Source organism: Taudactylus pleione, unplaced genomic scaffold, assembly GCF_031769625.1.
Source record: "Taudactylus pleione unplaced genomic scaffold, aTauple2 ptg000278l, whole genome shotgun sequence".
Classification (NCBI taxonomy): Eukaryota; Metazoa; Chordata; class Amphibia; order Anura; family Myobatrachidae; genus Taudactylus; species Taudactylus pleione.
Window position 1 is genome coordinate 2,679,657 of NW_028284680.1, and position 24,460 is coordinate 2,704,116.

At 43.9% G+C, this 24,460-nt stretch overlaps 1 protein-coding gene across 2 annotated transcripts in view; it reads left to right on the forward strand.

The window, feature by feature from the left end:
- The first annotated feature begins 1,503 nt into the window (after positions 1-1,503).
- The window catches only part of VSIG10L2 (V-set and immunoglobulin domain containing 10 like 2), a 64,022-nt gene continuing 41,065 nt past the window's right edge, over positions 1,504-24,460 (forward strand). The window contains exons 1-5 of one of the 2 annotated variants that reach the window (XM_088481763.1): positions 1,504-1,815; positions 2,820-3,095; positions 5,317-5,592; positions 19,302-19,562; positions 24,005-24,256. In XM_088481763.1, coding sequence (XP_088337889.1) covers positions 2,873-3,095; positions 5,317-5,592; positions 19,302-19,562; positions 24,005-24,256 — 1,012 coding nt within the window. In that variant the 5' untranslated portion in view covers positions 1,504-1,815; positions 2,820-2,872. The remainder of the gene's footprint in view (positions 1,816-2,819; positions 3,096-5,316; positions 5,593-19,301; positions 19,563-24,004; positions 24,257-24,460) is intronic. The other variant, XM_088481764.1, reaches the window with a different exon arrangement.

Below are 24,460 nucleotides of genomic sequence, written 5' to 3' on the forward strand. Positions count from 1 at the left end.
ATGTTACTATGGTATCCTGAGGTAACATTACATGTGTCAGATGTTACTATGGTATCCTGAGGTAACAGTAACATCTCACACTTATGTAATGCTGTAATATGATATACTGAGGTAACATTACAGCATTACATAAGTGTCAGATGTTACTATGGTATACTTAGGTAACATTACAGCATTACATAAGTGTCAGATGTTACTATGGTATGCTGAGGTAACATTACAGCATTACATAAGTGTGAGATGTTACTATGGTATACTGAGGTAACATTACAGCATTACATAAGTGTCAGATGTTACTATGGTATCCTGAGGTAACATTACATAAGTGTCAGATGTTATTATGGTATACTGAGGTAACATTACAGCATTACATAAGTGTGAGATGTTACTATGATATACTGAGGTAACATTACAGCATTACATAAGTGTCAGATGTTACTATGGTATCCTGAGGTAACATTACAGCATTACATAAGTGTGAGATGTTACTATGATATACTGAGGTAACATTACAGCATTACATAAGTGTCAGATGTTACTATGGTATACTGAGGTAGCATTACTTAAGTGTCAGATGTTACTATGGTATCCTGAGGTAACATTACAGCATTACATAAGTGTCAGATGTTATTATGGTATACTGAGGTAACATTACAGCATTACATAAGTGTCAGATGTTACTATGGTATACTGAGGTAACATTACAGCATTACATAAGTGTCAGATGTTACTATGGTATACTGAAGTAACATTACAGCATTACATACATAAGTGTCAGAGGCTTTTATTGACAGTTACATTAAGTCTATGCAGAGAGTGAATATTTGCAGTGTTGACCCTTCTTTTTCAAGACCTCTGCAATTCGCCCTGGCATGCTCCACTCAACTTCTGGGCCACATACTCACTGATGGCCGCCCATTCTTGTCGAATCAATGCTTGGATTTAGTCAGAATCTGTGGGTTTTTGTTTGTCCACCCGCCTCTTGAGGATTGACCACAAGTTCTCAATGGGATTAAGGTCTGGGGAGTTTCCTGGCCATGGACCCAAAATTTTTATGTTGTGTTCCCCGAGCCACTTAGTTATCACTTTTGCCTTATGGCGAGGTGCTCCATCATGTTGGAAAAGTCATTGTTCCTCACCAAACTGTTCTTGGATGGTTGGGAGAAGTTGCTCTTGGAGGATGTTTTGGTACCATTCTTTATTCATGGCTGTGTTCTCAGGCAAAATTGTGACTGATCCCACTCTCTTGGCTGAGAAGCAACCCCACACATGAATGGTCTCAGGATGCTTTACTGTCGATACCTAGTCATGCCACGACACAGCGCGACTAAAAGGGCTATTTAACACGCAAGGAAGTAATATGTATGTGGACCCATCTTTATGTCTAGACAGCGCTGATTATAAGAGCTGGGGAGAATGGTCTGTACGCTCATCACTAGGATTTAACCATTTATCTGCTGACTTAAAGTGCTCATATGGGATTTATGTGCTTTATCCCAGGTCATCTTCAGAAGAACTTACCTACAGTAAATGGAGTTCTGGCTCGATCCGTGGAACTTCCCTGTGGAGAGGTGGATACATCGTACATTTTTGTCTGGACAGTCATATTACGCGGGGCAGTTGATTTTTTCCCAGTGGCTCGAAAAGATCACATCTACGTGGAGGCGGAGAGCCTGGGAAGCATTAGCCTGAGAGGTGCCACCCTGGTCATAGACAAACTAACGCTAAGAGCGGAGGGGCAGTACACGTGCATAGCTTTTAAGGAGGAGCCGATCATCACCGCGTCTACAGTGTACATTAAACTTACTGTTTTAGGTAAAGTGTGATCTTTTATTGTTTTGTGTTCTGATCATAGAGATTGGAAACCATCAGAACTGTAGAAGCAGCTGTCTGTGATGAAACGTGGCACTAGCTCGTGTCTACACCTAATGGGGCGCAGCGAGGCCTAGGTTTAATGTGTTTGGGCCTCCTCAGACTTTAGCAGGCGACACTGTGTGTGTGTTTACTTTATATAGTCTACATGGTTTGCAGTCTGTGTACACATTTTATTCCTTTAAACAACTGCCCAGATGTATCAGAGGTGTGTAACTATTTGTGCACCATATTGTACACAGCCGTCTTCTCCCCAGCAGCACAGAGTATATCAGGAGATGAGTGATGTGTTAGTGAGGACAGGGCTGCATGTGACAGGGGCAGTGACATGATGTGAGGAGGGGAACGGAAGCAGCAGGAAGCCACAGACTGAGAGTTTTATAGTGGGAGGAGCAGGGTCCCCCGCAGCACAGAGTATGTCAGGAGATGAGTGATGTGTCAGTGAGGACAGGGATGCATGTGACAGGGGCAGTGACATGATGGGAGGAGGGGAACGGAAGCAGCAGGAAGCCACAGACTGAGAGTTATATAGTGGGAGGAGCAGGGTCCCCAGCAGCACAGAGTATGTCAGGAGATGAGTGATGTGTTAGTGAGGACAGGGCTGCATGTGACAGGGGCAGTGACATGATGTGAGGAGAGGAATGGAGGCAGCAGGAAGTCACAGACTGAGAGTTATATAGTGGATGGAGCAGGGTCCCCCAGCAGCACAGAGTATATCAGGAGATGAGTGATGTGATAGTGATGACAGGGCTGTATGTGACAGGGGCAGTGACATAATGTGAGGATGGGAATGGAGGCAGCAGGAAGCCACAGACAGAGTTATACAGTGGGATGTGCAGAGTAATAATACATTTGGGGGGGGGGGGAATTGGAGACAAGGGAGGTGTTAAGTTGAATAATTTATTAAATATATTTATTCCCTGTCATTATTTGCGTTTGCGTTTCAGTGCCTGTTCTGAAGCCCAGTCTGCAGATAGATGAGCAGAAGCCGGTAGAGGGAATGTCCGTCCAGATGACGTGCACAGTGGAGTCTGGAACAGGACCAATAACCTATCTCTGGCAGAGGTACACCAAAATGGAGGGGGCGTTTACTGTTCAGGAGGGCGCAGACCAGGTCCTCGTCCTGGCGCCAGTCACCAGGTTCCACACCGCCTTCTACTTCTGCACGGTTAGGAATGCGGTGAATGAGGAGAGCAGCGGATGGCTGCAGCTGGACGTGATCTGTGAGTCCCCGATTTCCTTACCTACAACTGGGCGCAGTAATGACAGATAAACGGCCATGTGCGCTAATTGCTGCTCCTGATCCCAATGTATCTATATCCTAATACAACTAAAATATAACTGTAATAGAATGATGGAGGAACGAGAGAGACCTCTAATGAGGAGCCACAATCTATTTAGTAAGTGATGTTGCCCATAGCAACCAATCAGATTCTACTTCTCATTTATATAGCACCTTCTAGAAGACAATACCTGGAATCTGATTGGTTGCTCTGGGCAACATCACTTCTTAATAGAACTCCCATCTTAGTAAATTTACCCCATAGGCTTAATCTCATGATTGCACAAACACAAGAAGTATATTTGTACCTTTTTAATTAGGAACAACAATCTGCAGTAAGTGAAGTGATCACATGAATAAAAAGCATTTAATTATGACAATACCTGGACTATTAATAATCAAAAATAATTATATTAAAAAAAATAGAAAGAATATTCCATCAGAATACCCCTAGGAAGGAGCCAGGTTACACATAGTAGGATATATACTGATAGAAAATATTTTTCCACAAATGTATTGAAATATAAATATAGTGTAGAGGAGAAATATATATATTTATGCAGCTTTAATATATTTTTTATCCGTGTATCCTGATTATGTTAAACCATTTCCACCATCAGGATTGTATGAATGATTTGGTACATCGATTACTGCAGTTATAATTTTAGCAGATATTCACATGGGTTCCTCATAGGGGTATTCTCACTTCGGTCCGCCCCTTTCCGTTCCCCCCGCGCTCCTCCCCTTCCCGCCCCCACTCCGCCCCCGCTTAATACTTTCCCCGTTCCCGGCGCCCTTTAAGCTCTGTCTTGTCACTTGCCGCTGGCTCCTAAGGCGCGTACCCCGTCTCCAACTGCGCATGTCGGAGACAGGACAGCCCTTGGCAGATTATTATTTAGATGACTATAGACGTGCAGTTTTCCATTCTCCTCAGTGAATTGAAGGTTACTATTTTTTGCTATTGTTAGACTAAAGGGTCAAACCAAATGGGTGCGAAGTGCGAGTTGCGATTTTCACTTCGAATTCGCTTAGCGACTTCATTTTGCAATCCAATAAGCAACTCGTACTGAATCAGTCAGACTGAGGGCCTGATCCAGAGCTGGGCGCTCTTTAAGAGCGCTCGCTCTGAATCAGGGCGTTTCTGTCTGTTTTGTTTTTTTGCGGCCTCCTGGCCGCTCGCTAAGCTGTGGGTAACCACCCACAGCTTTTACGAGCGGCCAGGTGATGGTCGCGATGGTCTCAGCCATCGATGCGCAGAACCCCACCATCGACCCGCTTGCGAGCGCGTCTGAATCAGACCCTGAATTCGCAACTTTTTCACTCTCACCTCCCTGAGGGTGAGAGATTGAAAGGAAAATCTTTATTTTAAGGCTAAAATGTTGGGACCCTGCCTGAACCCCTTGGACACCACCCATAATGACTTAGTAGGCATTTGGAAGTTTTAAATTAGCTTAATTATTTAAAAAATTACTTGTCATTTTTTGGGGTAAAAAAAAAAATTTCCCCAAAATCAACTTTTTCGTTAATTTGGGTAACCCAAAGTCAATCACAATATTTTTTTTTAGTTGAAAGATAATTGTTTTGTAATATTTTTTCAATGTGCCCTCAAATCACCCTTTTTCCTACTTATTTTTGTATTTTTCGTTGAATTCGTTTGAGATTAAACGAAAAGTTTTTGTTTTTTTATCATTTTCTTGCATTTTTTTTTTTAAAAAAGCACAAATCAGCCACTTGACACCATTTCAAAACCTACAGTAACTTCTTAATGGCCACAAACAGCCGTCTATACGGTCCTGCTAACGAAATTATCCATTTTGGGGGGGGGTCCAGGATGGTCTACTCCACATTTTTATGCATTTCTCTCATTTGGCCGTCAATTCGCACCCCTCCGCTGCGAGTAGTGCGAATCGGCATTTTTAATTGGATTGGAGAATTCTCGGGAGCGCGCATTGCGGTGAAGTGTGCGAGTTTAAAGAAAGCAAACTCGCTACTTGCAATTCGCACCTAATGGGATCGAGCCCTAAAACTCTGTGAAAATAATGCTCTGCTCATAAAGGGGCTTTCACATGACTAAACTATTTTATTGATTAATATTTTGTTGACAACTATGCACCTGAAATGAAGCAAGTGACCACATATACCACCGTCATTCCTCCCTGTAGATGGCCCCGATGTCCCGGTCATCACCATCAAGCCGTATGCCATCAGCGAGAATGGTTTTGCTGCCAATGAGCTGGAAGAGGTCACTCTAAACTGCTCAGCCTCTTCCAACCCGCCCTCCTTTTATACCTGGTTCTATAACAACTCTGAGATGACCTCCAGCCAGATGTACATCATTCCCAAGATCTCGCGCAGTCAGACGGGAGAGTACACTTGCCTGGCAAAGAATGTATACCGCAATACAGGAACCAAGATGTCCATCAGCCTCACGGTCTACTGTAAGTAACTCAGCCTGGTCCTACACCGCCGCCGTTCTCTTCACTTGTCACTGTGCGGGCGACCATGAATATAGATATCTTAATAAACCAGAAATAAGAACCTCTGTGATGGATAAAGGTGATAAGAATTGTACTACATGTAACCAATAAGATGTTTGCCTTGATTTCTGCATTGCACTAGGAAAGCTGCAGACTGTTTGGTTGCTATGGGTTACAGTATCCTGTACGTGCGTCTCCACTTTGAAGTATCTTGTTTTGAATGCTTAATTCAATCCCCCGGCATAGGGAAGTGTCATTGCCATGAGTTGCCTCTATATTTGCGTGCATGCATCTGTTTACAGAGAAACGCCATGATAAGTTGGCCAAGTTGGCACCATTGTGTGGGGTCTATTATCTGATGAGAAGATCTGAGTGGCAGATAGAATTATACACGCGTGTGCAAAAACATTGTCATTGCAGGAAACTATTTTAATCTAGATTATAGGGGGGACGCGTGTGCAGGGGGGTTTCCCTTTTCTGTACTGAGAAAAGTGCTGCATAATGTAATTCCAAATCACCGTTCTAGATTAGTGTTATAGATATATACTGTATGGCCCTACAGATGTGTCCTCGCACATCTAGCCTCCTTGCACGTTCAATAGCCCTTCTAATCGGGCCATGCCGTGGCGTGACTCGGTAGCGACGAGCGTCTTTTTGTGCAACTTGTTACCGTTAAATGCGTCTTATTCTCACAGTGATGCGAATATGTAGCACAAGCAGCTTCTGCTGAGTAAAATGATATGCGGCATGCCTATGTTCTCTGTCGGTGTGTCTGCATGTGAAACGCTACGTGACGGTGTTACAGCCGCTGACACAGTAACGTAGCATTTCACCCGCAGATACACCCACAGACGCACAGAGAACATAGGCAGGACGCATATCATTCAGCAGAAGCTGCGCGTGCTAGTTATTTGCGTCACTGTGTGAATAAGACTCATTTGAAGGTAAAAATTTACACGAAATACGCTCAGCACTACCGAGGCACACGGAGTTCCTGCGTTGTATGGCGCGACTTGTAGCACATGGAGGATAGATGTATGTGGATACATCTATAACGAGAGTTTCCCTTTTCAGAGCTATCTAATATTCAGTAGCTCTAACTAATATGTATGGGGAGAAGGATTCATTAAAAACAAAGGCCCTCATTCAGAGCCGTACGCTCTGAGCAGAGCGCACGCTCTGAATGAGGGCCGCCCTCCATAAAAATGGAGCGTCCTCCTGGACGCTCGTATAGCTGTTGGTCACCACCCACAGGCTATACGAGCGTGCAGTTTGATGGCCGCGATGGTCTTGACCATCGCGACCATCGAAACTGCGAGCCGGAGCCTGCGGTTGAGGTTTTCAACCGCAAGCTCCGGAGTGATTTTGGCTCTATCAGAGCCAAAATCACTCCCACTGACATCACTAGTGATGTCAGTGGGCCGGCTTCTGACAGGAGGCGTTCCCGTGGGAACGCCCCCGTCAGGGAGGCACGCCCCCGGCACGCCCACCAAGGGGGGCGTGCTGTCAATCAACATCGACAGCACGCCCCCTTTGATCAGACACAACGAGCGAAGGACTTTCCTTTGCTCGTCGCGTCTGGCGCATGCGCACGACGGAGCTCCCTCCGTCGTGCGCATGCTCAGTGCAGAACATCGACCCACTTGCGAGCGGACAGCCGCTTGCGAGTGGGTCTGAATCAGGGCCAAAGTTGGCATTGTACAGGGTAAAAGGCATGAAAACATTCCAAGAAATGAGTGACTAAAGCTGGGTACACACTGTACAATAATCAGGCCGTATAGCCAAATCTCCGCTTATTGTACAGTATGTGCCCAACACCCAGGGCCGATGGTCCTTCCAAAAGCTGTCGTACCTGCTCCTGATACCCTAATGAGCCGATACTGCGCTGCAAATGTCGCATGTACATGGTCAGGCCGACATCGTGCTCTAAAAAACGTCACCAACGATCTGTAGGGACACTTAACGTTTTGAAGGGAACGATAATTGAGCAGCGCGTACATTGAAAATCGGATGTTCATGTGATCGTTCCTTGGATCATCTCTAATCTGTCATCTTACCTCGCTTAGGAGGAACCTACAAGTACATTTCACATGTTTATTTTTCCTCTTTGTAAAAACCGCAAAAGAAACTGAAAGTCCAATATCAGAAAAGTGTGAATGTTCCATTTCTGCAGATGTTCCGCTCTCTGAAGGGCACTGCGCTCTTTATTGGTTCTGGAATAAAATTTCCGGTTAGTTCAGTTTCTTATTCAGTTTTTACGAAGAGGAAAAATAAATATGCGAAAAGTCATTTTAGTTTTATCTTAAGCTGGGTACACACTGCCCCAATTCCGACTGATCGGAACGACAAATCCTCAGAATCGTCCAGTGTGTACCCACTATGTCAGGCGGTGCCCGCCTCCGTGGGGTCGTCAGCCGCACCGTCCGGTCGGCCCTACATGCAGCTCAACCTGACAATGCGGCTGATGAGCCCAAGCATCGGAATGCGGCAGAGGCCGGCATATCGGGTGGACGGGTACCGGATCGTCTAATTTGTAGAAGTCGTCTGAAATGTCGGCAGGGGGGACACCCGTCGGATCCCTGGGTACACACATCGTTTAGTGCGTACCCAGCTTTAGTTATTCATTTGTTGTTACGTCTCGAAGCATTTTACCCTGTACGGCGCCTTATCTTCCCCTAATGGCAGATTTTAGAACTCATATTTTTTTTTTTATATATATATAATGGCATCCTTCTCCCCATGCCTAGAATAGCATACAGTACTTACTCATTGCGGTGGCGTTCCGCCTGTTAGTTAGAGCTGCATACACCTCTGTGTATATATAACTTTAATTAGTGTGTGTGTGTCAACGTATGAATAGAATATTAGTCCAATTAATCAGTATTAGTTCTGTTATTAACCATGACTGTGCAAATCCACAAGGATTCCTGGTATATTATCAGTAAAACAGATAATGTTTGTATCAGCGCTGAGTGGAAATGATTTGTAGTCCAGTTCAGCTCTCGGCCGAAGGTATAGTGACGATCTCGGCAGCGGCACAACCCTGTCCTGCGTCCGCAAGGCCTCAGACAAGGGAATAAATCAATTGCACTCACATAGCGTAACTCTCCCCAGCTGTAACTGGGCTGGTCATGTGACTGACTACATCACAGATGGCGCTTGTGATGTCACACAGCCAGGGTACGAAGGTTCTAGCCAGGTGCAGAACAGTTATCAGCCATCTCTTGGCATCGGACTGCTGTATATATTATTTACGTCACTACATCTGCCAGATTTATCATCCCCTAGTCTAAGGTAAGACCATTTTGTATATTGTACATTGGCAGATGAGAGAGCTCAGCTCTCCAAGGTAAGAAGAACAAATAACATATTGTGTCATATCTATTATACACAACTAGACCTATAGAGTAACATTCTCTATAGATGATATAAACAGGGATTCCCGCCGTCCGCGTAGATGCAGCTTTACACGGTTGTCTGCTGCGGTGTTTAACCCCTTCCCGGGCTGTTTGTGATGCGAGCGGTCAGGAAGGTAAAGCCGTACTGTACAGGGCTATGATTCGCCGTGATCAGCGTGGGTATGCTGCTATGCTAATCTGCGTTCTAAATACATAACATGGTGTTTGACTTGCGGTGATCACTTTAGTCTCTACAGACGCCTCAGGGGATTATGTACTAAAGTCAGAGTGGAGATGTTGCCCATAGCAACCAATCAGATTCTACTTAACACACATACTTGCCGACTATCTGGCTGCTCCTTCTGGGAGGGAGCAGCCAGATCGGCAGAACTGCCGGCGTGGCCGGCAGTTTGCGGGTGTGACAGGGGGCGGGGCCACGTGATCGCGTCATTTTGGCCCCGCCCCCGCTACACAATGCCGAAAAGCAGGGGGCGGGGCCAAAATTACGCGAATCGCATCAGCGCCCCCCCCGCTGCGGGGGTTTAACAGGTACTGGAGGGGGGGGGGACGGGGGATCGGCAGCAGGCGGGAGGCTTGCCTGCCTTTCCGGGGGGGCGGGAGCTGCACCCGTTTATCGGGAGGCTCCCGCCCGAATCGGAAGGGTAGGCAACCCTGACTTAACATTTATCTAGCACCTTCTAGAAGATAATAGCTAGAATCTGGTTGCTATGGGCAACATCTCCACCTCTAAAAACTCTCACTTTAGTATATTTACCCCTCAGAATAAATATAATAATAATTCTGAGGGTAATTTAGGGGTCCCATGTAGTGATTGCTACAGCCGCATAGAATATCACTAATAGTAATTAATACCAATCCCAGACAAGTAATTCGCACACTCTAGCAGAGAATGTTTTTTTTTTTTCATTCACTTTAAATTCTAACTTTTTCGCAATTTTGTTTATATTTTATATCAAGATTTTGCCTTTTTGATATTCTGATGGACAAACATGTCCTTTTAGTAGCAGAACTGATCAAAGTTAATTGTTAAACGCAAGAAGGATGTCTAATCTAAATAAATGCATCATATGTTTTTTTTTGTTTTTTTTTATCAAACGCACAGAGAGTGCGCCATTTATATGCCTTTTCTTTTTTTCTCTCAAACATTATTAGCTTTTCAGTATTTGCCACTCCCTATCGCAATATAACAAGTTGTAAGATGCAAGCCTATAGCTATAAATAATGAAGGGAAAAGCTGTGTGTTTTTGGATGTCAGTCAGACATTAATGGATATTGTTTAGATAATTACATTGAATGGCGTTATGATGATGCTGAAATAGTTAATATTTTTTGAAGAAGGATTAATTATTGATGAGGGAGTGATATTGTAAGGCAATAAAAAATACTTTCTGTATTGCATGGTGGTCATACTCCTCTGTATTATGTCAGTCGCTGATGCTTTATATATTGTATGGTGGTCACTGATGCTCTCAGTATTATATGGTGGTCACTGATGCTCTCTCTGTATTATATGGCAGAGACTGATGCTCTCTGTATTATATGGCAGTCACTGATGCTCTCTGTATTATATGGCAGTCACTGATGCTCTTGGTATTATGGCAGTCACTGGTGCTCTCTGTATTATATGGTGATCACTGATGTTCTCTGTATTATATGGTGATAACTGATGCTCTCTGTAATATGTCAGTTATTGATACTCTTGTTATTATATGGAGGTCACTGATGCTCTCGTTAGTATATGGAGGTCACTGATGCTTTCTGTATTATATAGTGGTCACTGATGCTCTTGTTATTATATGGAGGTCACTGATGCTTTCTGTATTATATGGTGGTCACTGATCCTCCCTGTATTATATTCTGGTCACTGATACTCCCTGTATTATATGGTGATCACTGATGCTCTCTGTATTATATGTCAGTTATTGATGCTCTCGTTAGTATATGGAGGTCACTGATGCTTTCTGTATTATATAGTGGTCACTGATGCTCTTGTTATTATATGGAGGTCACTGATGCTTTCTGTATTATATGGTGACTACTGATGCTCCTCTGTATTATATGTCAGTTATTGATGCTTTTGTTATATGGTGACCACTGATGCTCTCTGTAATGTATGGTGGTCACTAATGATCTCTGCATTATATTCTGGTCGCTGTACTGCCTTTTTGATGTTCTCTATTATATCGCTGTAATTGCAATACTCACTGCCATTCTCTCTATATATTGTATTGCGGTCACTGAGATGCTTTATTTATTGTACGGGAGCCACTGTGGTGATCTCTGCATTATCATATAGGTAAAGGGTTATTACTATCTACTGGGGGAGGTGGTGAGCTGGATCTTTGCCCCGGGTTACTGAAATCTAGCTTTATCCCTGAGTCTTAACTTCCCTGCTCTCAGTCACGGTTACAGGAAATCAGGCTGCACCCACTCAGTTTCTCGCAAAACACGACTTTCCTTTAGTCTTCAAGCCTTGAAGTGTTCCGTGTAAACTCACCTCTTTCACCTCCAACTTATTCTACCAACTTATCTCCCCTCTACACAGTTCACACACAACTTACATTTCTTACCTCTCTATACTGAGACAACTGTCTGACCACAATCCAACATTACTGGATCATACAAGCTCACCAAGAACCTTTTACCCTGGTAATCTGGCTGGTCTGCAGTATGTAGCACTTACCCTAATGCATTAAACACCTATTTTCCTATAGATGGTAAGCTGTGTCCTCTCACTTTAGTCTGTCTGGTATTATTGCTGTGTTTTCTAACCAAGTGTAAAGCGTTGCAGAACATGCTAACGCTGTATGAATAGCTGTTGATAGATGGTTAATATGGGGCGATCGGCACTACATCGCATGCTTGGTGGATAAATTGGTGTCTGCAAGAATTGTAAAGTGTTAGACAAAGGAAGGGATTAGGAGGAGAGGGACATACAGTAGGACTTTTGGACCAAAAGAGGGAGGGACAGTAGGGTGGTGTGAATTGAGGTGGTATGGGGGCACACCCTAACAGCATGATCTATTCTGCACCCTGGCCCATGGTATTGGGTCCAAAAGAGGGAGGGGCAGTAGGGTGGAACATAGAATTTGACGGGAGATAGGTACCATTTGGCCCATCTAGTCTGCCCTTTTAAGGGTGTGATTATTAGGGTTAGGGGTTTGGTTAGGGTATTAATGTTAGAGTAGTAGGGTCAGGGTTTGGGTTAAGGGTAAGGGATTGGGTGTTGGTGTTGAAGCAGTAGGATTAATTGTGACAGTTTGGGGTATTAGTGTTAGTGGTTAGGATTAAGGGTTAGGGTATTAAGGTGAGCGGGTATAAGGGTATATGGACATATACTCATGGCCACATCATCAAGGTCCAGCTGGGGAGAGTGTCCAGGGTGGAGAGCAGGAGCCGTGGGGTAAAGCCTTAAAACACTCAGAGGTGTGTCAAGCAAGTGTTATCTCCTTGCAATGTTCAAGCAGGGTAACCAGTAAGTAGTGACCAGGACATGTAGTAAGCGGGGTGCCCAGTATGTAGTGACCAGGACATGGAGTAAGCGGGGTGCCCAGTAAGTAGTGACCAGGACATGGAGTAAGCGGGGTGCCCAGTAAGTAGTGACCAGGACATGGAGTAATCAGGGTGCCCAGTAAGTAGTGACCAGGACATGGAGTAAGCGGGGTGCCCAGTATGTAGTGACCAGGACATGGGGTAAGCGGGGTGCCAAGTAAGTAGTGACCAGGACATGGAGTAAGCGGGGTGCCCAGTAAGTAGTGACCAGGACATGGAGTAAGCTGGGTGCCCAGTAAGTAGTGACCAGGATATGGAGTAAGCAGGGTGACCAGTAGGTAGTGACCAGGACATGGAGTAAGCAGGGTGACCAGTAAGTAGTGACCAGGACATGGAGTAAGCTGGGTGCCCAGTAAGTAGTGACCAGGATATGGAGTAAGCGGGGTGCCCAGTAGGTAGTGACCAGAACATGGGGTAAGCGGGGTGCCCAGTAAGTAGTGACCAGGACATGGAGTAAGTGGGGTGACCAGGACATGGAGTAAGCTGGGTGCCCAGTAAGTAGTGACCAGGACATGGGGTAAGCGGGGTGCCCAGTAAGTAGTCACCAGGACATGGAGTAAGTGGGGTGACCAGGACATGGAGTAAGCAGGGTGCCCAGTAGGTAGTGACCAGGATATGGAGTAAGCTGGGTGCCCAGTAGGTAGTGACCAGGATATGGAGTAAGCTGGGTGACCAGTAAGTAGTGACCAGGACATGGATTAAGTGGGGTGCCCAGTAAGTAGTGACCAGGACATGGAGTAAGCGGGGTGCCCAGTAAGTAGTGACCAGGACATGGAGTAATCAGGGTGCCCAGTAAGTAGTGACCAGGACATGGAGTAAGCGGGGTGCCCAGTAAGTAGTGACCAGGACATGGAGTAAGCAGGGTGACCAGTAGGTAGTGACCAGGACATGGAGTAAGCGGGGTGCCCAGTAAGTAGTGACCAGGACATGGAGTAATCGGGGGCCCAGTAAGTAAAGCGTTGCAGAACAGGACATGGAGTAAGCGGGGTGCCCAGTAAGTAGTGACCAGGATATGGAGTAATCAGGGTGCCCAGTAGGTAGTGACCAGTACATGGAGTAATCAGGGTGCCCAGTAAGTAGTAACCAGGACATGAGGTAAGTAGTGACCAGGACATGGAGTAATCAGGGTGCCCAGTAAGTAGTGACCAGGACATGAGGTAAGCAGGGTACCCAGTAAGTAGTGACCAGGACATGGAGTAAGCAGAATGCCCAGTAAGTAAAGCGTTGCAGAACAGGACATGGAGTAAGCAGGGTGCCCAGTAGATAGTGACCAGGACATGGAGTAATCAGGGTGCATCACCAGATACAGTGTTAGTGACATTATATGTATCATACATAATGTAATAACACTGTATCTGGTGATGTCACAGTGACATATGTATCATACATAATGTAGTAACACTGTATCTGGTGATGTCACAGTGACATTTGTATCATACATAATGTAATAACACTATCTGGTGATGTCACAGTGACATTATATGCATCATACATAATGTAGTAACACTGTATCTGGTGATGTCACAGTGACATATGTATCATACATAATGTAATAACACTGTATCTGGTGATGTCACAGTGACATATGTATCATACATAATGTAATAACACTTTCTGATGATGTCACAGTGACATATGTATCATACATAATGTGAAAACACTGTATTTGGTGATGTCACAGTGACATGTATCATACATAATGTAGTAACACTGTATCTGGTGATGTCACAGTGACATATGTATCATACATAATGTAGTAACACTGTATCTGGTGATGTCACAGTGACATTATATGTATCATACATAATGTAATAACACTGTATCTGGTGATGTCACAGTGACATATGTATCATACATAATGTAATAACACTGTATCTGGTGATGTCACAGTGACATATGTATCATACATAATGTAGTAACACTGTATCTGGTGATGTCACAGTGACATATGTATCATACATAATGTAGTAACACTGTATCTGGTGATGTCACAGTGACGTACGTATCATACATAATGTAATAACACTGTATCTGGTGATGTGACGTATGTATTGTACATAATGTAATAACACTATCTGGTGATGTCACAGTGACATTATATGTATCATACATAATGTAATAACACTTTCTGATGATGTCACAGTGACATTATATGCATCATACATAATGTAGTAACACTGTATCTGGTGATGTCACAGTGACATATGTATCATACATAATGTAATAACACTGTATCTGGTGATGTCACAGTGACATGTATCATACATAATGTAGTAACACTGTATCTGGTGATGTCACAGTGACATATGTATCATACATAATGTAGTAACACTGTATCTGGTGATGTCACAGTGATATATGTATCATACATAATGTAATAACACTGTATCTGGTGATGTCACAGTGACATTATATGTATCATACATAATGTAATAACACTGTATCTTGTGATGTCACAGTGACATTATATGTATCATACATAATGTAATAACTCTGTATCTGGTGATGTCACAGTGATATATGTATCATACATAATGTAATAACACTGTATTTGGTGATGTCACAGTGACATTATATGTATCATACATAATGTAATAACACTGTATCTGGTGATGTCACAGTGACATATGTATCATACATAATGTAATAACACTGTATCTGGTGATGTCACAGTGACATATGTATCATATATAATGTAATAACACTATCTGGTGATGTCACAGTGATATTATATGTATCATACATAATGTAATAACACTGTATCTGGTGATGTCACAGTGACATTATATGTATCATACATAATGTAGTAACACTGTATCTGGTGATGTCACAGTGACATTATATGTATCATACATAATGTAGTAACACTGTATCTGGTGGTGATGTCACAGTGATATATGTATCATACATAATGTAGTAACACTGTATCTGGTGATGTCACAGTGATATTATATGTATCATACATAATGTAGTAACACTGTATTTGGTGATGTCACAGTGACATTATATGTATCATACATAATGTAATAACACTGTATCTGGTGATGTCACAGTGACATATGTATCGTACATAATGTAATAACACTGTATCTGGTGATGTCACAGTGATATTATATGTATCATACATAATGTAGTAACACTGCATCTGGTGATGTCACAGTGACATATGTATCATACATAATGTAGTAACACTGTATCTGGTGGTGATGTCACAGTGATATATGTATCATACATAATGTAGTAACACTGTATTTGGTGATGTCACAGTGACATTATATGTATCATACATAATGTAATAACACTGTATCTGGTGATGTCACAGTGACATATGTATCATACATAATGTAATAACACTGTATATGGTGATGTCACAGTGACATTATATGTATCATACATAATGTAGTAACACTATCTGGTGGTGATGTCACAGTGACATATACATCATACATAATGTAATAACACTGTATCTGGTGATGTCACAGTGACATTATATGTATCATACATAATGTAGTAACACTGTATCTGGTGGTGATGTCACAGTGATATATGTATCATACATAATGTAGTAACACTGTATTTGGTGATGTCACAGTGACATATGTATCATACATAATGTAGTAACACTGTATCTGGTGATGTCACAGTGACATGTATCATACATAATGTAGTAACACTGTATCTGGTGATGTCACAGTGATATTATATGTATCATACATAATGTAGTAACACTGTATCTGGTGATGTCACAGTGACATTATATGTATCATACATAATGTAATAACACTGTATCTGGTGATGTCACAGTGACATATGTATCATACATAATGTAGTAACACTGTATCTGGTGATGTCGTCACAGTGACATTATATGTATCATATATAATGTAATACTGTATCTGGTGATGTCACAGTGACATATGTATCATATATAATGTAATAACACTGTATCTGGTGATGTCACAGTGACATGTATCATACATAATGTAGTAACACTGTATCTGGTGATGTCAGTGATATTATATGTATCATATATAATGTAATAACACTGTATCTGGTGATGTCACAGTGACATATGTATCATACATAATGTAGTAACACTGTATCTGGTGATGTCACAGTGACATATGTATCATACATAATGTAGTAACACTGTATCTGGTGATGTCGTCACAGTGACATTATATGTATCATATATAAGGTAATAACACTGTATCTGGTGATGTCACAGTGACATTATATGTATCATACATAATGTAGTAACACTGTATCTGGTGATGTCACAGTGACATATGTATCATACATAATGTAGTAACACTGTATCTGGTGATGTCACAGTGACATTATATGTATCATATATAATGTAATAACACTGTATCTGGTGATGTCACAGTGACATTATATGTATCATATATAATGTAATACACTGTATCTGGTGATGTCACAGTGACATATGTATCATATATAATGTAATAACACTGTATCTGGTGATGTCACAGTGACATATGTATCATATATAATGTAATAACACTGTATCTGGTGATGTCACAGTGACATTATATGTATCATATATAATGTAATACACTGTATCTGGTGATGTCACAGTGACATATGTATCATACATAGGGCAGTATTCAATTAGTGAGCGAAAAGTCCATGCTGGACTTTCCGCTCCATATCGGAGGTTTTGCAGGGATAAAATATCGGGCGCGTGCCCGCTTTATCCCCGTATTCAATTAGGAACCAGTGAAAACGGGACTCGGTGGAAAGGTAAGTATCGAAACAAATTAAGGAATTTTCAGGAATTCATCCTGGGACCACCCTAATGATGTCCAGACATGGGGGATCACTGTGGGTACCCCCGTTTTTCCCTGATGAAGGTAATTGGGGTTTTTAAATAGCTGCGGCAGGCGCTTTTTTGCGGCTCTGAAGAATAGCACTTAGGTTGTTTTTTTTGCAAAAAATAAATATGCCCATCAAATTTGGGGTACATGAAAATGGGTGCAAGCATATTTTTTAAGTCCCTAAAGTGCATTTTTTAAATTCTTCAAAAATGCACCTGCCGCTACTACCCACAGTCTGCAAAACACCTGCTGCATCAAGTGCGCTACTTTAAAACTTTGTTCCCCTATTTATTTATTTTTACCCCAAAAATCAAGTTAATTTTTTGGGGTGTCTCTGTTTTTTAGTTTTTTTTTTTTTTACACAGATTCCCTTTAGGGGCCATTCCCAGGGGTGCAGGCTACTTTTTTTTTTAAGCCTGCACCCCTAAACCCCCAATTCTGCACTTTTTTTTGTCACCTCTGCAGTGGTAAAAACTTATCCCCGTTTTTTTTACAAAGACTTTTCGCACCGGCCATGCCGACCACCGGCTTCCCGACTGTCAAATCCCGACGCCTGTCATTAGACCTACGCTGGGAGCCCGACGCCCGGCATACCTAACGAAGGTAAGCTGGGCGCAGACAGCCGCGGGTTTTAGGTTTCAGGGCTCCCGGGGGGGACTTGGGGTTAGGCACAAGTCCCCTGGGAGGGTTAGGCTAGGCAATGGGGGGAGGGGGGGTTAGGCACCCCTCCATCGGGAGACTAGGGTTTAGGCTGATTGGACGGGCGGGGTTAGGTTTAGGCACTAGGGGGAGGTTAGGGTTAGGCACCCCTAAAGGAGGGTTGGGGGGGGGGGTAGGGTTATCATTACTTGCCTAAATCCGCTGTTGGGATCTTCACACCTGCCAGGCTTCCAGCATCGGGATTTGATACAGAATTTCTAAAATGTCCTTCTTAATGTAAATGATCAGCACCGTGCGCCTATAGTGACCGCTAATCTTAGATTGGAAGTCGCCATCATCCAGTTGATCATGATGACTGGCGTTTGTACAATGGTTGTGGCATCAAATCATGATCAGGACGGTGATAATAATACATACAGCTCAGAGGCCCATTATAAGTATTCTGCGTGAGGTGACAATGACATTGGGGCTCATTTACAATTACTCTCATTTGCGCCCTGAGTGTGATTAGGTAAGGGAGCGCACAGGTTAAGCGCTTGGTTGCAGTAATGTCCGGCTCATGCACGGCAGCATTTGCGTCAGTCAGCGCCTATGCCAGCACCACACCACAGCACCGAGACGCGGCTTGGCACTGTTAGTAGCAAATGCTATTGTCACAGTACTTTTTCTGTAATAATATAATAATACACACAGGCGAGAATAATGTCCGGACAGTTATAAACATCTGTGAAAGGGACGTTTTCCATATAAAATGTAAGTGATACAAATAAAATGAAATTACCTACAAGCACCTGTAATTCTAATGGGAATCTATAATAGAGATGTGATGGCAATGAATTACGCACTGTCACATGGAGGGGGTCAATTCTGATTCAGCCAATAGGAAGAGACCGTACAGTGCTACTGATTCTCGTGTATATATGGGGTGTGCATGAACACCCCCGTCTTCCCTGACACAAGCCGCTCACCTATGCCAACCTCCCCTTGGGTCGGACACAAATGGTTCAGCCGCGCCAGCATCTCGACCACTGGGATCATAACTATATCCCCCGTACACAGACAGCTCACCTGCGAGAACAAGCTTTTTGGTGCAGTTGCATCTAATCTCATTATGAGTCCCTTCTGTTTGTTATTGGTGTTATGGCTGCAGGAATAATATATGTGCATTGTAGGAGCTGTCTCACTCTTTCTTGTGCAGATTTACCAGAGGGGTTTCCCACTTGCACAGCACTGCCACATAATAACTACAAGAACGTGGCCCTCTGGTGCTCCTGGGTTGGGGGCCTTCCCTTGGCTCAGCTTCATTGGCAAAAACCAAGTGAAGAGGACAAAGTCATTGTGTCAAACTCAAACGCAACCCTGGTAAAAAGTGGGACAGAAATAAGGAACGGTACCACGTACATCTGTACAATCTCCCATCCGGCTCTCAAAGGTGATATCAACTGCGCTACTACCGTGGGTAAGTGATGATCGGAAAACATTAACTGTGCATATGAACTGCAGAGAGGTCTCCTACAGTGATCTTACATGGACCATCTCTAGTGTGAGGGACCCGATTATTCTGCCAGTCGTTGTATGTGGTCATATACCTGAAATGTAGCAAATGAAGGTGAAGAGCTAGGCATAGGAGGTGACAGAGCTTATACTGCCAGACAGCATTTGCTCTACAAAGGAGTAACTTCCTGTCTGGTAAGTAGCTGCTCTCTCCCTGCGACACCTATCACAGAGCAAGCCTATCTTCCTATAGGGCTCTGCCGAGCCTGCCTCCCTATAAGGGCCATGTTAGGAGCCAGCAAATTTCTATATCTATATATAACAAATAGGATAGAAATGAAAAACAAAAAACAAAACAGGGGAATGCACATTAGTAAGTATGGCCATAAAAATAAAATAACCAGTATATTGTACCAGTCATATCCCCATAGAATACACACGATCTACTAATTATGTTTCCTCCTATTGTACCAACCGTCATGGAAACAGTTCTGAGAAATTAAATATCTATTGGTGCCAGTTGCCAGGGTCCTGCCTCACTGAGCACACATGCTGGGGAATGTAAGGGGAATGTAAAGTCATTGTGCTACTTTTATTTATATACCAGTTATGTATATAGCGCACACATATTACGCAGCGCTGTACAGAGAATATTTGTCCACTCACATCAGTCCCTGCCCCAGTGGAGCTTACAATCTATATTCCCTATCACATGCACACACACACATACACACTAGGGTTAATTTTTTTGTTGGGAGCCAGTTAACCTACTAGTATATTTTTGGAATGTGGGAGGAAACCGGAGCACCCGGAGGAAACCCACGCAAGCACAGGGAGAATATACAAACTCCACACAGTCAGGGAGTTTAGGTGGGAATCGAACCCAGGACCTCAGTGCTGTGAGGCAGTAATGCTAACCATTACACCGTCTGTGCTTTTTTGCCTTCACCTACTCATTGGGCACAGATTAACTCACAACCCAAAACAGCGTCTGACATCCACACCCCATTTAGATCCCAGGTGTAGTGTCACCACCTGTAGGTGAGCTGGAACCCAAGCGTACTCACAAATGTCCGCACTCCGTACACTGAGAGATGTTAGAATTGTTAATTCGCAGGTTAGCACTCAGTGAGGTAACTACTTTGAAGTCTAACAGTAAGTAACCTGGCCAGAGACTTTCCTCTTCTGAAGGCTGATGAATTTGTTGGAACATACGGACACAACTTATTGATTTTAGGATTTAATACAAAGAAAATAGTACAATGCTTATTTGTAAAAATGCTGTTACAATATGACATAAAATACGGTGCAAAATACAGATTAAAATGAAAATGGGGAAAAGTTACAGAATATAGAACAGGTTGTATTTTCTCATGGCTCTGGGAAGAGGAAGGAATATATACAAGTACACTTAGGGGTATATTTAATGAAGTGCAGGTTTTTAGAAATGGACATGTTACCCTTAGTAACCAATCAGATTCTACTTAACACCTAGGCACCTTCTAGAAGATAATAGCTAGAATCTGATCGGTTGCTATACATCTCCACTTCTTAAAGGTGGCACTTTAGTAAACATACCCCTAAGATTTGGTAACAACTCTGGGTGAGGTCTTACACAGATTCGTGGTCGCACTGATTCGTGGTCGCACTGGTTCGTGGTCGCACTGGTTCGTGGTCGCACTGGTTCGTGGTCGCACTGGTTCGTGGTCGCACTGGTTCGTGGTCTCACTTCACAGATTACTTTTTAAAACCTAATTGGTTATATATTATATTATATATTATCTGTGACTCTCACAGAAACAAAACTATAGTCGTTACATATGTCTGCACAGTAGCGAGTTTTAGCGCCCAGCAGATGCCATTTTACGCATTTATACTTATCTTAATCCGGCAATTTGGTGTTGGAACTGGGCGGCAACACTGCAGTCGCACGGGACCGTTCTGCTTCGCTGAGTGTGTCATGGGAGTCTCACAGGCGTGTAGCTTGAGCTACTCCATGCTATTCTGAGTCCTGTGTAAGGGGAAGGGGAGCCTGTGTCTGACTGATCTCTTGCACGCAGCATGGGACTGGTGTACGTGCCGATACTAATGGTGCTGAGAGCAGTGGGCGGAGCAGCTTCCCACATGAAAACGCACAGATGAGCCCCACGGGAACTCACGTTAGCATGAGGTAGTAAATCCAGCTTCCGCGACTACCCGCAAATACATTTAATGTCAGAATCAGCCCCTGTATATGTGACTCATCTCAGAATGGATCATAACTGTGATTTTTATTACGTTGCGGTTTTCCTATGACTAATGTTAGTATAGCACAGCTTCTTACAGGGTCCTTTGTTATCTGGCTGGCTGATGCCCCCCGGGGTGAACCAGTCACAATGCCAGGAGAGGATGTGCCATGTGCCAGTCCCTTGTAATCCACCTTACTTATCTCAGTATTACACTTCAAAGGGATCCTGACCTGCAGAGGGCAGATGTTGTAACATCATTGGGAATATCCTCTTACCCTGCATACCGTCCATAGCCGTTACAGCTGTCTCTTACCCTGCGTACCCTCCATATCCGTAAAAGCTGTCTCTTACCCTGCGTACCCTCCATAGCCGTAACAGCTGTCTCTTACCCTGCGTACCTTCCATAGCCGTAACAGCTGTCTCTTACCCTGCGTACCCTCCATAGCCGTAACAGCTGTCTCTTACCCTGCGTACCTTCCATAGCCGTAACAGCTGTCTCTTACCCTGCGTACCCTCCATAGCCGTAACAGCTGTCTCTTACCCTGCGTACCCTCCATAGCCGTAACAGCTGTCTCTTACCCTGCTTACCCTCCATAGCCGTAACAGCTGTCTCTTACCCTGCGTACCCTCCATAGCCGTAAAAGATGGCTCTTACCCTGCGTACCCTCCATAGCCATAACAGCTGTCTCTTACCCTGCGTACCCTCCTTAGCTGTAAAAGCGGTCTCTTACCCTGCGTACCCTCCTTAGCTGTAAAAGCTGTCTCTTACCCTGCGTACCCTCCATAGCCGTAACAGCTCTCTCTTACCCTGCGTACCCTCCTTAGCTGTAAAAGCTGTCTCTTACCCTGCGTACCCTCCTTAGCTGTAAAAGCTGGCCCATTTGGGTGGCAGGTGCATGAGGAAAACATGGGCACTTTTATATACAAACATGGATATTTAATGACAACTCATAATCTGAGACATCGTTTAGCCACAATAATAAACAGATTTAACCCTAATACTCTGATGCTGCACCCTAACTATTGTAGTGCCTCCACTAACACTCCCCTCCTCCTGTAGCCTAGGCCTAACCCTCCCCATTCCCTAATCCTCCCCTCCTGTACCCTAACCCTCCCCCTATTGCCTAATTCTCCCCTCCTGGACCCTAATCCTCCCCCTGTTGCCTAACCCTCCCCTCCTGTACCCTAACCCTCCCCTGTTGCCTAAACCCTCCACTCCCGTTGCCTAACCCCAACTCTCCTGCCTAACTTTAACCCTCCCCTCCTGTACCCTAACTCTCCTCGTAGTGCCTCCACTAACCTAACCCTCCCCGCTCATAGCCTAGGCCTAGCCCTCCACGATGCCCTAACCAACCCCTCCTGTACCCTCACTCTCCCCTGTTACCTAACCCTCCTGCCTAACTTTAACCCTCATCTCCCGTAGCCTAATCCTAACCCACCCTCTATTGCCTAACTCTAACCCTCCCCCTATTGCCCAACCCTCCCATCTGGTACCCTAACCCTCCCCTTCCTTTGCCTAACCCTCCTGCCTAACTTTAACCGTCCCCTCCCGTATCCTAATCCTCCCCTCCCATAGTCTAACCCTAATCCTCCCCTCCCATAGCCTAACCCTAATCCCCCGCTGCTGCTGCCTAGCCCTAATCCTCCCCTCCCATAGCCTAACCCTAATCCCCCGCTGCTGCTGCCTAACCCTAATCCTCCCCTCCCATAGCCTAACCCTAATCCCCCGCTGCTGCTGCCTAGCCCTAATCCTCCCCTCCCATAGCCTAACCCTAATCCCCCGCTGCTGCTGCCTAGTCCTAAACCTCCCCCTAGTGCCTAATTCTAGCCTCCCCCATTGTAAATGTTGACCTAATGACTGCATCCCCTCACCAGCTATACTGTGTCATGCCGTATCCATGGTCTACACATCAATGTCTGACATACATGAAGCCCTTCTACCCCCAGCGCAGTGAGAACATGATCTATAAAGGGGATAATCTGTATACAACACCTATATGGGGGATATCTGCATTTGGGGAAATAACTTGTCCTGGTATATACAGGACAAACCCTCAGCATAAGATATGTATTCATTTGTGATCTCCATCTTTTCATTGTGCAATAGGATTGATATAAATGAATATAAATGAAGTATATGGTATACAGTGTGATAATAGGATCTGTTTCTACATGTCAGGCATGCCGGCAGGTAGGCCAAACTGTTCTGCCGTAGCCACAAAGATGAATGAGTTTATCATGCTGACCTGCGATTGGGCCGGTGGACTTCCGCGCGTTACGCTGGAGTGGAATAATAACGAGATCGGAGACTTAAAAGAATCCTCCAACATCTATGTTTTCAAGCCCGATCGGACCTACAACGGCAAATTATTCACCTGCACCGCCCTTCACCCCATGATACCAGGCCCGGCCGAGTGCCACATCCAGCTCGGTAAGACCAGCACGCAGGTAGAAATGTCAGCGTTTTATCCGAATATATTATTCGCTATTCTTATATAATTATTATTTATTGCTGATACCTGGAAAGATAACTTTTATTTCTTGAATCCGGAGTGAATGTTACAGGAACTCTCTTCCCAGACGTATAATAACATTAAGCGTTGAACACGTTGGCAATTACTTTATTTTGTATGGG